The following is a 13,220-nucleotide window of genomic DNA, read 5'->3' as shown; positions in this document are numbered from 1 at the left end:
TCACTGCTTCCTGCCACTTTCTGATAGGTCCTCAGTCATGCCAGAGGGAGGCAGGTTTAGGAGTTGAATATTTGGGTTAATATTGTTGAGTCATACTGTTTCTCACCTTTTATAGTTAGATATCAAGGTGCTTTGACCACTTGATGACATTTTATAAAACTGTGTTCTCTGGAAGCGTGGCGCTTCCATGGGAGTCATACTTTCATGTCCAGTGACGTACAGTAATCTCTCATGTACCGTGATACTGATTGAGATGAGAAGGGTAGTTTCTCGTTGATTAGTATTATCACCCGCATAGGCCTCGTTCTGAAAGATCGTCTCTCGTGTTCACGTTAGTATTTCTTGTGTTCACGGCTGGTAGATCCCATCTCATGTGACCGATGAGTAAAGAAAGTAGTTGAACTCCATGACACGCAGAGTTCATCTGCTACTTAAAAATCGTCGTATTTTATAAAATGCCAGCACTTCACTGGGATAGGTCGTACAATAAAGATGAAATAGAAATTATGGTTAGTAGGATTGAATATGAGGCTGCGAAGTCACAGGAAAGCAGCCAGGGATCAGGGGCAGCCAAGAATCAAGAGTCTCTCCGTGACTCTCCTCCAGTGATAGTCATTCTTCCGGAGAGTGCTGGTAGCCTGGCGTTGGCAGTTCTCTTTGTGGACATACTACATGGCCAGAACAATATGATTTTTTTTTTTAATTTTATAGTTGAGGTTCCTAAAGCCTTATTTTAATGGGAATAGGTTGGTTTTGTAACAGCAGAGTAGATCTTGTTTTATATAAATTGTAGTATGAAGCCTGTATTCTCTTGACTAAAAGATGTGTGTTTCTTCTTTTTATTTTAAGAATGGTTTCATCTTACTTAGTCCACCATGGGTACTGTGCCACAGCAGAGGCCTTTGCCAGATCTACAGACCAGACCGTTCTAGAAGAATTAGCTTCCATTAAGAATAGACAAAGTAAGGACCCTGTGGTGCATGGATAATACTTGTTTTCAGATTATAGGTTTGGTTATATTGACTTTTAGAAATTTTATTTTTTAAGTTAAAAAATTTCAAATATACTAACTTAAAATTGATGCCTCTGAAATTTATTTTCATTGACATTTTTTAAGATCACCTTACAGAAAACTCACATAAGACTGTGTTAGCATTCTGGATATAGAAAGATACAATTTTGGAGAAAGTTGTATAAGAAATGTTTACCAGTCTAGGAGATAAATAGTTAACACTTTTTTTTTTTTTAGTTGGTAAAGTAGTGCCATGACTAGATATTAGTGCAGATAATATTTGAAAGAAATGTAAATCTTTGCATTATTCCAGTTGTTGTCTAAAGATAGCATTGATCTTAAGTTTTTTCCTGCTTCGGTCCCCAGGCCTGTGGCCAGAGCCAGGGCCCGTGCTGGCAGGGGCGAGTCCGCATGTGGCTCTGCCGCAGTTTTTTGCCCTCTCGCTGTGGGCGTTAGTCCATCGGGCCGAGTGTGGCCTGGTGAGAGGACAGGCATCAAAACACAGCGGGATGGGTGAAGTCAGGATGCTTGCAACTTGCTTTAGCACCGATTCCATTGTGTGGTCACTAATCGTATGCTTGCCTGCGGTCTCACTATGTAACCGAGCTCTGACGAACGGGAGATGATCGTGTTACTCTTTCTGTGTACTCATCGTCTGATTTGGCAAATCATCCAACACCCAGGGAGCCCTCAGTGAATGCTGAATTCAGATTTTACTAAGGCTAGCATTCTCATAGTACTGGGGGCAGAATGTTACATATTTGATAAGACATTTTGAATATTTTCTCTAATGTTTGCTATGGTCTTTAAAAAAAAACACTTTATTGAGGTATGATTGACATATTAAAAGCTGTACATATTTTTAGTGTACATGTGTAACTTGATGAGATTGGGAAAAGTATTCTGAGGCTGGCACCACCTTGTAGGCTGTAAACACAGTGTCTAGGACCTCAGTACGTCTTAACAGGTATTTTTCCTGTATTACTTGTATATTAGTTTGTGATTTTTAAAAATAGTTTATGAAATACCTAATATTTCTAGTTTTTTAATATGTCCAAAATCTCTCGTTGATTGCCCAATAGAAACTATGATTTTAGAAAAAGAAATGGAAGTTAATTGCAATAATTTATTTAAAGTATTTTTTTACCTTTCTTTTTTGACGGCCCTCTTAAGTTTATGTTACTACTCCTAAAAAATTGATCTCTTGCTTTCTTTCTCTAACTAGGAATTCAGAAATTGGTGTTAGCAGGAAGAATGGGAGAAGCCATTGAAACAACACAACAGTTATACCCAAGTTTACTTGAAAGAAATCCTAATCTCCTTTTCACATTAAAGTGAGTTTTTAATAAAAAGTTACTACATTATGTGTGTGTGTGTGTGTGTTATATATAATCAGAATTATTTTCATGTTTTAACAGTTTTAATCTTTGTTTCACCTTGTTTCAGGTATTAATATAATTTTGTAATATAGCGCATTTAAGTAATAGATGATTTTTAAAAAACCCTGTGTTGGGGGTTATAAGCAGATGACATCTTTTACTCTGGTTGCTCTTCTGTTACGCTGGCTATATGTTCAAAAGTGTTAAAATCTTCTTTAGAAGATGGATTATCTGTTTCTCTTCCCACAAAGTTATTGTGTGTCTGTGTAATTTTGGAAAATTGTGGTAAAATATACATAACATAAATTTGCCAGTTTTACACGGCAGTTCTGTAGCATTAAGTACAGTCACACTGTTCCGCAGTCCTCACCAGCCGTCCGTCTCCAGAACTTTTGTCGTCATCCCAAACGGAGACACGGACTTCCCATTTCACCCTGCCCACAGCTCCTAGTAACCACCATTTTACTTTCTCTCTCTATGAAATTGAATTTGACTACCCTGATACCTCATCTAAGTGAAATCACAACATATTTGTTCTTTGTTTACTGGCTTGTTCCTCTTAGCAAAATGTCCTCAGAATTCATCCATATGTAGCATATGTCAGAATTGCGTTCATTCCGAAGGCTGACTGATAGACGTTTGGGTTGCTTCCACTCTGGTGGTCGTGAATCGTGCTGCCATGAACCGGGTGTACAGATACCTGTTGGAGTGCCTGTTTCCAGTTCTTCGGGGTGTATACCCAGAAATGGAATTGTTGAACTGTATGATAAATCTGTATTTAATTTTTTGAGGACATTAATCCTTAGAATTCAATAGCCCCGCACCATTTTACAGCCTCACCAACAGCCTAAAAGAGTTCCAGTTTTTCCACATCCTTGTCAACACCTTATATTCTGCCTTTTTTTTTTTTTTTTAAAATAACAGCCATCGTAATGTGGCTTTTTTTGTTGGTCTTTCTGAATCTTTATTATTTTGAAATTTAGGTGTTATTAAGCTTAATATTTCCTGTCTTCTAAGTATCAGAAACCCTTTGTAAGCCAAATGCTAGAATTATTTTGCTTTAGAGTAAAATTTTAAGTGTGGCCCATTTTGGTGAAGAAGTTGCAAAAGGACCTAGGAATGAGGAACAGTGGGGAGCAGTGCTCTTTGTGTCATATGTCCAGGAAAGCACATCCTGTTCTTACGTACTATTTGACTTGCTATCGGGTGCAAATATTATTTGATCAAGTTATTTTTAACTTCAGAAATGAAGCCCATATTGATTTTATTATACTACAGAGAGATTGTCATTTTCTCGGTAACTCTTGAATAAAGGAGATACAATGTCTTTTGCTTTACACTCTGATTTTTCTGGAAAATTTCAGATTTAAGCAGTACAGTATATGAAACCACAGGTAATATTTTTAGTATACAATGGAAAGGCTGTACTTAGTGATAAATACAGTTTTTTTAAATATTTCGTCTCTGTTGTACTAAATAAACTGTTTGAAAATAAAGTCAGTTTATCTTTTGTTTTTTTTTTTAGAGTGCGTCAGTTTATAGAAATGGTGAATGGTACAGATAGCGAAGTACGGTGTCTGGGGGGCCGAAGTCCGAAATCTCAAGACAGTTACCCCGTTAGTCCTCGACCTTTCAGTAGTCCAAGCATGAGCCCCAGCCACGGGATGAACATCCACAACTTAGCATCAGGCAAAGGAAGTACTGCGCATTTTTCTGGTGAGACTCAGTGTTACGACAGAACTTACAAGTTTTTACCCTTCTTTGTGCTTTTGAACCAAAATTTAAAATGTTTAAAAATCTGGGTGTTTGCACCTAGCCGTTTTGCACGCAGGCATACTTGATCTCACGATGTTCTGGAAGACAAATGGTGAGTGGATCAGATGGATGTTTTTAGTACCAGGAAGGTAACGTGAAGAAGGGGTGGCTCTCAGGCTGGGTTTCGAGCAGATCTTCATAACATAGGCCAGCATCTGAGTTGTCTTTGGAGATGAAGTCATAGACGTTCAGTGAAGCTAAAAGGTCACCGTGCGTTCCTGATGAAGTGGAAACATGGGAAGGGGGTGCCGCGGTGGTGGTAGCTGTAGTCCGCCCGTCACCCCACCTCGCTCGGCTGCCTGCTTTCTCATCCGCTCCCTGCCGGCCGGGCGAGGGTCTGCTCTGCCCCGTTCTTAATGACAGTTCTCTCCTTTTTTGTCATATATGACATCACTTCTCTAGGTTTGTTTCCGGTTTTTCTTAGTCGTCTTTCTTTGCTTGTGTCTCTCATTCCCGTTCTTCCCAAGGGATTCTCCTGTCTCTGTGTGTTCCGCTTTCTGAAAAGAATCATTTCTTTTCCTTTCATAGAGTAATAACCCCTTTGCTTTTCCTCCATTGGCACATAGCTTTCTCCATTAGTGCCTCTCATTTTATTGACCTCGCCGTCCCGGACACACATGCCCATGATTGTTGAGTTTGTATCCTTCGCCTCCGTCTGTCTCAAAGCCCATACATTGTCTCAGATGTGGAGAACGTCTTAGCTTCGGGGTATTTATATATTAGATGGGCGTGACGAGAACCCTGCCCTCCTGGGGGGTTGTGGGGATTAAATAAGATCCATAGATAAGCCTTCAGTGGATGTTAAGGGAGATAGTAATTACAGCCCACAGTTAATATCCTTGTGTCCTTTCAGAGAAATTCTTTGTTTACTGTTTAAGTAATGCATCGACTCTCCTACATTGTGAAAGTTTTAAGTGCAAGACCAGAATATGGGTACATTGTTTACAACTTAATTTAGTGTGTGTTTCTGTGTTCATGCATCTTTTTCTTTGTTTCCAGGTTTTGAAAGTTGTAGTAATGGTGTAATATCAAATAAAGCACATCAGTCATATTGCCATAGTAAACACCAGTCATCCAATTTGAATGTACCAGAACTAAACAGTATAAACATGTCCCGATCACAGCAAGTTAATAACTTCACCAGGTACGTGATCTCCCTAGCTTTTGCATTACTATAAGCAACCTGCGTGTAAGTGTCATCATTTTTAATAATTTAGAAAAATTGAATTATATGGTCCATAATAGGGCCTGGGAGTTCCCAAGCCCCAGAGAATACAAGGGCGGGCAGTAAGTTCCCCAGAGCTTTTCACTCCCCGTGTGCGCGCAGCCTCCTTCTTTTGGTCCTTGCTCTGACTCTGTGTTCCCTCCTCCACCTGCTGGGACTATAAGAATCCGCTCTGGGCTCTGCCTTCTGGTTTTCCTGATGGCACTGGCCTCTACAGATGCTCACATAGATGCTGTTCTTCTATTTCCCAGTGAAGTCACAGTGGTCTGTTTACTCTCCAGAAGTAACATAAGATACATTGACAACTATTTTTTTCTCTGTGTGGGTTTTTTTTTTTTTTTTTTTTTTGGTGTAAATGTATAGAATGTTTCCTGGGTTCCAAATAACTTTGTGAAGAATCTTTTCTGAAAGCCTGTGTTTAGAGAGCTTGCTTATAGCAGCAGATGGACCTTAAGTTATTTAGTAATAAACATCCAGCATGAGCGTGGTATTGAGGACCTGTTGGGTGTCAAACATTCTGCTAGGCGTGGTCTCTGACTTCCCAGAGCTTTGAGAGAAGGGATGTCTGTTTGACTCTGCTAAAATCCTGCATCCGCTCAGTTGCATCCGTCCAGATACCTGGACCTGAAGGTTCATGGAATGTTACCGTTTGGATACGAGTGTATGAGAGCAAGCTCTTACGAGGTCAGCCTGCCCGGATCATCAGCATCTGAATTCACTTTGGTTCAGGACTAGTGGAATGATAAAAATAATACAGATTAAAGAAAATCACCGTTGTTGGTTTGGTCTCATTACCTGAATTGATTGGTCGCAGTGCTTGCCGGGGGGAAATGTTCATCAGTGCAAAACTTTCTCACATGGAATCTTAATGGAAAGATGATTCTGGAGAGAGGCGTAGGTATAAAAACCTGTATTTGTGATTTGGGAGAGTAATCAGAATACCCACATTCTCTCTCGACTTACCGAAGGGATGGTGGTGGGGCTGCAGGGGGGTGTCCGCAGAAGTGGTGTGGGTAGAGTGGTGGAAAAAACGGCCATCTCGGGCAGAGGAGATTAGGGTAGCCTTTCACAGGAGCAATGACGTACTAGAAAACAGAAGATTAGAAGACTGGGTTGTAATCAAAATTATGCATGGAAATGGAGGAAGTTAAGACTTTTCCTTTAGGTCTTACCGTCCTATATAGCACGTCTGTCCTGTATTGTTGGTAGAAGGGTCTGTCCTTGTCTGGGGGCAGGACTGCGGGCAGTTCATGGGTTAGTCTCTTAAATACTCTTCATGGCAGGAAGTTGCTAAAGACACCTGTTACCACCTGAGTTCAGGGCAGCATGCTCACTGGAAGGGTTTGGTGACACAGAGGAAAGGAAGCTTTTAAACTACTTTGAACTACTGGGGCACCTGGGTGGCCCAGTGGGTTAAAGCCTCTGCCTTAGGCGCAGGTCGTGATCTCAGGGTCCTGGGATCGAGCCCCGCATTGGTCTCTCTGCTCAGCGGGAGCCTGCTTCCTCCTCTCTCTCTGCCTGCCTCTCTGCCTACTTGTGATCTCTGTCTGTCAAATAAATAAAATCTTTAAAAAAAAATTTTTTTTTAACTGCTTTAAACTACTAAACAGTTGCATTTATAGGTGGTAAAGTCGTCCTTACAGTGGGATTGCAAAGTAGGCGAAGATGGTATTAACTGTTAAAACCATTTTACAGATGTAGAGCTGAACACCAGAAGTGCAAATGACTTCTGTGGGGGTCAGTTTCAATAATCAGGGGCTAGTAAGTTGCAGAACCGTGACTACTTCCCAGGATTTCTGACTCCCAGACTTGTGCTTTTTGCATTATACTGCACTCTACCCTCTGCCCATCTGAAATGCTGCTCCCTACCCCCCTCCCCTACGTCTGATCCAGCAGGCTATAAAACTCAGTCCCTTTATTACTCTTGAAGGATGATTTCCTCGATTATGTCCCCACTCAGTGTTGCGTCACTCCTTGTAATTAACTTTCACCATCTGAGTGCTGATCCTCTGTTCACCCCGGGAGGGCAGAGACTGCTTCTCCCGAACACAAAGCATGCTCTAAAGCTCTTCTTAAATGGGTTTCAAATGAAGGAATCCCTCCCAAATACTACATTGTTTTGTCAAAAGAGGAAAAAAAAGTTTAGTATATTTATTAAGATGGCTAAAAACTATGATCTTAAGAATTTCCATTAAATTAAACATTATTCTCTCTAAAATTTGATTTGTCTTACCCATTCTCAAAGTTCGTCAGGATAGAGTAAACCAGGGCGCCTGGCTGGCTCAGTCAGTTGAGCATCCGACTCCTGATCTCGGCTCGGTCTAAGCCCGCTTTGGGCTTCGTGTTGGGCGAGGAGCCTACTTTAAAAAAAAAAAAAAAAGGAAACAAGTGTTTCTGACTAAAGGAAACAAGTGTTTCTGACTGATGGGGGAATCCTGGGCCCATTGCCCCGTTCTCCCTAGATCCGTGTCTTTTCCCCTGACGTGTGTTGCTGATAGAAGCCGCACTCTCACGCGCACATACTTCACCTCGCATGCTGTCCCCGAGGTGTTGCCTGTGGTTGTGTCTGGTGGCCTCATGCGCCGAGCGCTTTTTGCTCATCTGCATTCGGTGTTGCTTTTTTCTCCCACAAACGAATATACGTTGCTTTTTAAATGAGAAAAGTACAGTTTAATGTATTTGCTGTATTTTCAACAAATGTGTCCTTCTGGACTGTGGAATCCTTATGTAGATTTTCATTGGAGAAATCTTTGAGAATAGGTGTTTGTCGTGCTTAGAGTGCAGGGGTGGGTCGGGGTGGGTGGGGGGACGCGGCGGCGGCGTCAGCGTGTCCACATGCGGGGACTGGCACCGCGCTGTTGTCAGGAAAGGAGATGCAAGTGAAAGGAGCAACCTGCGTATCCAAAGTGGCATTTTTAAAATTAAGGTTTGGCAGATTCTTAAGAAAGAAAGAAAGCCCATGGGAGGAAAATCATGTTGGGTGCTGACAAGGTCTGAGAGGACCAGACAGAGCACTTTTCCAAGTCATCGTTTACTTCTGTGAGGCTGTTTCTGAGCCGCGAGGACACATGCTAGAAAGTGACCATTAAGGAAGAAATCATCTTAGGAGAGAGGATTATGAGGGCAGCAAAGAGGTGAAGCGGCACCCGGGAATAGTTTGAGAATGAAGTCGCCTCCCCCCTGCCCCCCCATTTTCCCTGAATGCTGGAAACGCACGCAGCAGGGTCGGGGTGGGCGATCTTGGGGCAAGGGCTCATCCGCGAGCAAAAAATGAAGTGCAGAACTGAGTCGGTAAAATTGCGGGAAGTATGTGAAAAAGTTTGTCCATACTGCTAGAAAGTCAGAAAACCCCTACATTTTAGGACATACCCTTTTCCCCTTCCCCATCCAGAAGTACAAATTTGTTAAGGGCAAGCTACATACTGGCTTTGAAGACGTTCAAGATTGAACTAAACACCTTTTTTTACAGATTGCTATCGCCTCGTATTATGAAGTCAGTATATAAGCAGGCTGTATGTAGTGAGTAGTAATTTATTTTAAACTAAGCTACAAGTATGCGATTTCTAAAATTAGGTTTGTTTTTTTCATTTCCAGTAATGATGTAGACATGGAAACAGAGCACTACTCCAATGGGGTTGGAGAGACTTCATCCAATGGTTTCCTAAACGGTAGCTCTAAACATGACCACGAAATGGAAGATTGTGACACCGAAATGGGTCTGCAGTGATATTTCTTACATTTTTAATAAAAAATGATGACTACAAGGTTATGTTTTTACTTGTATTGATTCCCAGCTGATGAGCATAAATCAGATTTTAAGAGCATAAATCAGATTTTAAGATGTATGTGCCATTGGATTTGACAATCGTACATATAATCCATATTACCCAAAGCGTCCCTTGGACGTGGGCTGCTCGAGGAGCAGAGGCGCTTCTCAGTTTTCCGAGCGGGATGGTTTCCCTGACTTCAGTGCTGCTGTTAATGCAGCCGCACTCTTGATAGTGTTTACTGTTCTGTAGCATGTTTGGGGCTGGAGGTGTGAACAGGTTTTATACTTACTTCAGTGTAACCAGTAAAGGCCAGATGGGTAGAAATGATTTTATAAATTCTAATCAGACAATTTCTTATGTGGATTTAATGTGAATGTACATGCCTTATGCATAGTTCGGTGCCGGGCACATGGTAGGTTCTTACGTGTGACAGACCCTTCTCCTCCCTACTGCCCAAAAATGATGTGACTGAAAGCACATTAGCATATATAGTTCTGTTTTGTTAATAACTTGTGTAAGTAAATCGTGCCACAAAGTTAAACCATTGGCAAACTCTATCAGTTGGAGAATGAAATTTTGTTGGGAGCCTCAACATTCTTATTTGTCTGAATTGCATGGCAACATTAGATTTCTGACTGTTTTGATGTCAAAAGGTCTGTATTGAGGATTGTTGTTGAGGATTATGTGTTCAACAAAGAATTCATTTTCTCAGGCAAGGGGTTTAATTTAAAAGGCAGCCTCGTTTTCCTGTGTCAGATACCAACGGCTTCAACATCCAGAGAGTAATTTAAGCACAGTGATTTAAGAACAGGGGCTCTAGAGCTAGAGGACCTGGATTCAAATTCTGCAACTGCCACTTACTAGCTGTGTAACCTTGGACAGGTTACTTAAGAGCTCAGTGCCTCAGTTTCTTCATCTGTAAAATGGGTACAGTAATAACAACAACGCCTGCAGGTCATTGTGAAGATGAAATAAGACAATCTGTGAAAAGCTAATAAGCACAAAGTAAGTGCTCAGTAAATGTTAATCATTGTCATCGTTAGTCATCCATACAGTTACATTATTGATCAGTGGTTGGTGTCCACCAAGATAAATATATATACCATACAATTATTTTGTAAAAGTATGTGATTAACCCTTTCGATAACATGGTGTCTTCTGTATTTCTTTGGAGTCATTCAGCTTTTAGCCAAGAGGCACCCTATCATTCCATCTCTGTTTGGTCAGAGTAGCCTGAGAGGCAGTTACTGACTTTGTTCCTTTCTTCTTAATGCTGCTTAATGTCGTGTTAGAGATTTGTGCTTAACTTCTCATAAACCTTTCCCTGATACCCTAGGTGCCCACTACACAGGAAGGTTGTCACCCGACTTTCAGCTGCGTGCTGGGTTTTGGAGCCTAGATTCTTGAGACTTAGAGGAAGTAGACCTTTTAGCTGCAGCGTTTCACACTGAATTAAAATAAAGCCACGTGTTTAGATAAACTATTAGGTAGTAGTTCCTAAATGAAATGTACAGACTGTTATAAGCAATTTATGTTCATTTCTTCATTGTATTCCATTTATTAAGGTAGTAAAATACTCGTTTGTTTCGCTTACAGAAGTTGATTCGAGTCAGTTAAGACGCCAGTTGTGTGGAGGAAGTCAGGCCGCCATAGAGAGGATGATTCACTTCGGAAGAGAGCTGCAGGCCATGAGCGAACAGCTGAGGAGAGAGTGTGGCAAGAACACAGCGAATAAAAAAATGTTGAAGGTAGATTTGTTTTTCCTTGAAAAATTAGAAACGTGTCAAAGGAATTCAGTTGTCATTTTGTGAAACACTGAGTCGTGCTAGGAATTCCATTCGGACTTCCAGTAACTAATGCGGATTACATCCCCGCTTGCCACCCGTCCGCACTGTTTACCCTCTCTGGACTTACTTGTCTGGTTCTGTTTTCTCGGCTATAAAATTGGCAGAGTTGGTAGAGGTGTGGGTTTGCTGGGAAAGATATAAATTTGAGATTATTTTTATTTCTGCAAACACCACGCAGGGCTGCAGCGCCTTGAATGTCTCCTGCAGGGTGTCCGTTCTGATGGCGATTGCTGCGGCCTTGGGTCATCTTTCAAAACAGGGGGCGGGGGGGGGGTGTTGAGATACACTTTCAGAACTCTTCTGGATTGATGTGTGTGATGGGTGGATGGCAAGATGGATAAAATGTCAGCACTTTAGGATGTCAGCCAGTTTTACAGATCGGTTGCAGATGGGTGAGTTTTCCCCTGCCTTAAGTCAGCATTGCAGTCCATTGTAGGGATGTTAAGATTCTTTAGAAGACTTCTTTTTTTTTTTTTTAACTCTTAAAGTCCCAGTAGCCCTTTGAATCTGTGGAACATTAACCTAACCATTGTGATTTTTTTCTTTTTCCTTTTCTTTGGTAATCCTGCATTAGCAATAGGTTGGGCTCAGAGTTGATTCCTTGTAAATAGTTTCTCTGGAATGTTCTGTAAGAACTCCAAAGGACAAAGGGGAGATGCGAGCGGTGGCCCTGAGCCCATGCCTGGGTTTGGTGGGAAAGAGCAAGGCCAGGGCCGCCCTTGCCTGCCCCAGACTGAGACTTAGCGCACCAGCCAGCACTGCCTGGTAGCACCACGCCTGGCATGAGGGCAGCAGACAGGCAACGGCCTCTTGTGCTGTGGCCTCGGTGTGGCACCTGCTGTATAGACGGAGCATACCTGCTTAGCCTCAGAGTGAATAAGGAGCCCCTTACCTACAGCACCAGTGGCCCAGGCGGGAGGGGCGGTGGTTTCCCTGCACATGCGCCGGACAGCCACCTGCTGTTTCCAGTCTGGGGGGGGTGGCCTCAGTCAGAAACGGGGGTTAAATTATGGTTTTTATGCTAAGTAAAAGAAAATCAGTGGAATATGTAATTTAAACAATTTTTTATTTAAAATGTTCAAATCATTTTTTGATTTGGGACTGCAAACTGGTGCAGCTACTGTGGGAGACAGTTTGGAGGGGTCCCCAAAAAGGAAAATACAACTACCATATAATTCAGTTATTCCACTGCTGAGTATTTACCCAAAAACTGTGAAAACAGTAATTCAGGAAGATACATACACCCCTGTGTTTACTGTAGTGGCATTTACAATCGCCACCTTATGGAAGCAGCCCAGGTGTCCCTTGGTAGACCAGTGAATAAAGATGTGCTCTGTGTGTGTATATATATTTGTGTTATTTATATATATACACACAGTGGAATGTTACTCAGCCTTAAAAAAGAATGAAATTCTGCCATTTGTGACAACATGGACAGACTTAGAGGGTATAATGCTGAGTGAAGTCAGTCACAGAACTCCTATGTGGAATTCAAGAACCGAAACAAATGAACAAAGAAAAAAGGGCTGTTAACTACAGAGAACAGAGGGGAGGTGGGGGTGGGAAATAGGGATGGGGGTGGAGAGCGCACTTAACGTGATGAGGACTGAGAACACATAGGGTTGTTCAAGCTTGTGTTAACGTACACCTGAAACTAATGTGACTCTAATTATACTGGAGTTTAAAGAACACAAAATAAATAAAAATCAGACATCCATGTATTAGGGAAATGGCTGTCCACATTTGCCCTCTGAGATGAAGAATTCCTTGAGGCCAGAGTGGGTCTTCGTTCCTCGCCCTTTAACTGTATCTAATGCAGGTGGCACCTAGCTATTTAATGATGATTATTCAAAAGAGTTTTGTTCCTGTGAGTGATATTTATTTTTATCATACTAGTAATTTTAACTGTAATCTGTCTATTGACAATCATAAATCCATTGGATATTTTTATGAAAAATAACTTTCAAAAACTAAGGCCAGTGGCAGTGCTTTATATTTGTACGCGTCTCTTGAAACGCTGGGTACGTTGGAGGGTAAGCTGCGTTCTCCCCCTCCCGGTATGTCCGCGCCGGGAGCCTCTGGAAACCCTCCACCGTGTGGGTGCGGGAGTGTGAGAGCGAGACGAGACAAGGTATCTTCGTTTCCTTATGAAAGCAGTTCGGAACTTACAAG

The 13,220-nt window shown here is 41.8% G+C and overlaps 1 protein-coding gene across 2 annotated transcripts in view; it reads left to right on the top strand.

Annotated features, from left to right (window-relative positions):
• Positions 1 to 13,220, top strand: part of RANBP9 (RAN binding protein 9) — an 87,980-nt gene that overhangs the window by 65,142 nt on the left and 9,618 nt on the right. Inside the window, exons 7-12 of one of the 2 annotated variants that reach the window (XM_082730194.1) lie at positions 850 to 962; positions 2,238 to 2,346; positions 3,917 to 4,107; positions 5,206 to 5,350; positions 9,026 to 9,147; positions 10,798 to 10,949. In XM_082730194.1, the coding sequence (XP_082586320.1) occupies positions 850 to 962; positions 2,238 to 2,346; positions 3,917 to 4,107; positions 5,206 to 5,350; positions 9,026 to 9,147; positions 10,798 to 10,949 (832 nt within the window). The remainder of the gene's footprint in view (positions 1 to 849; positions 963 to 2,237; positions 2,347 to 3,916; positions 4,108 to 5,205; positions 5,351 to 9,025; positions 9,148 to 10,797; positions 10,950 to 13,220) is intronic. The other variant, XM_082730195.1, reaches the window with a different exon arrangement.

Source organism: Mustela nivalis (genome assembly GCF_964662115.1).
Source record: "Mustela nivalis genome assembly, chromosome: 5".
In the NCBI taxonomy this organism is placed as follows: Eukaryota; Metazoa; Chordata; class Mammalia; order Carnivora; family Mustelidae; genus Mustela; species Mustela nivalis.
The sequence above is the reverse complement of the archived record's forward strand: the minus strand, read 5'-3'. Positions and strand labels throughout refer to the sequence as shown.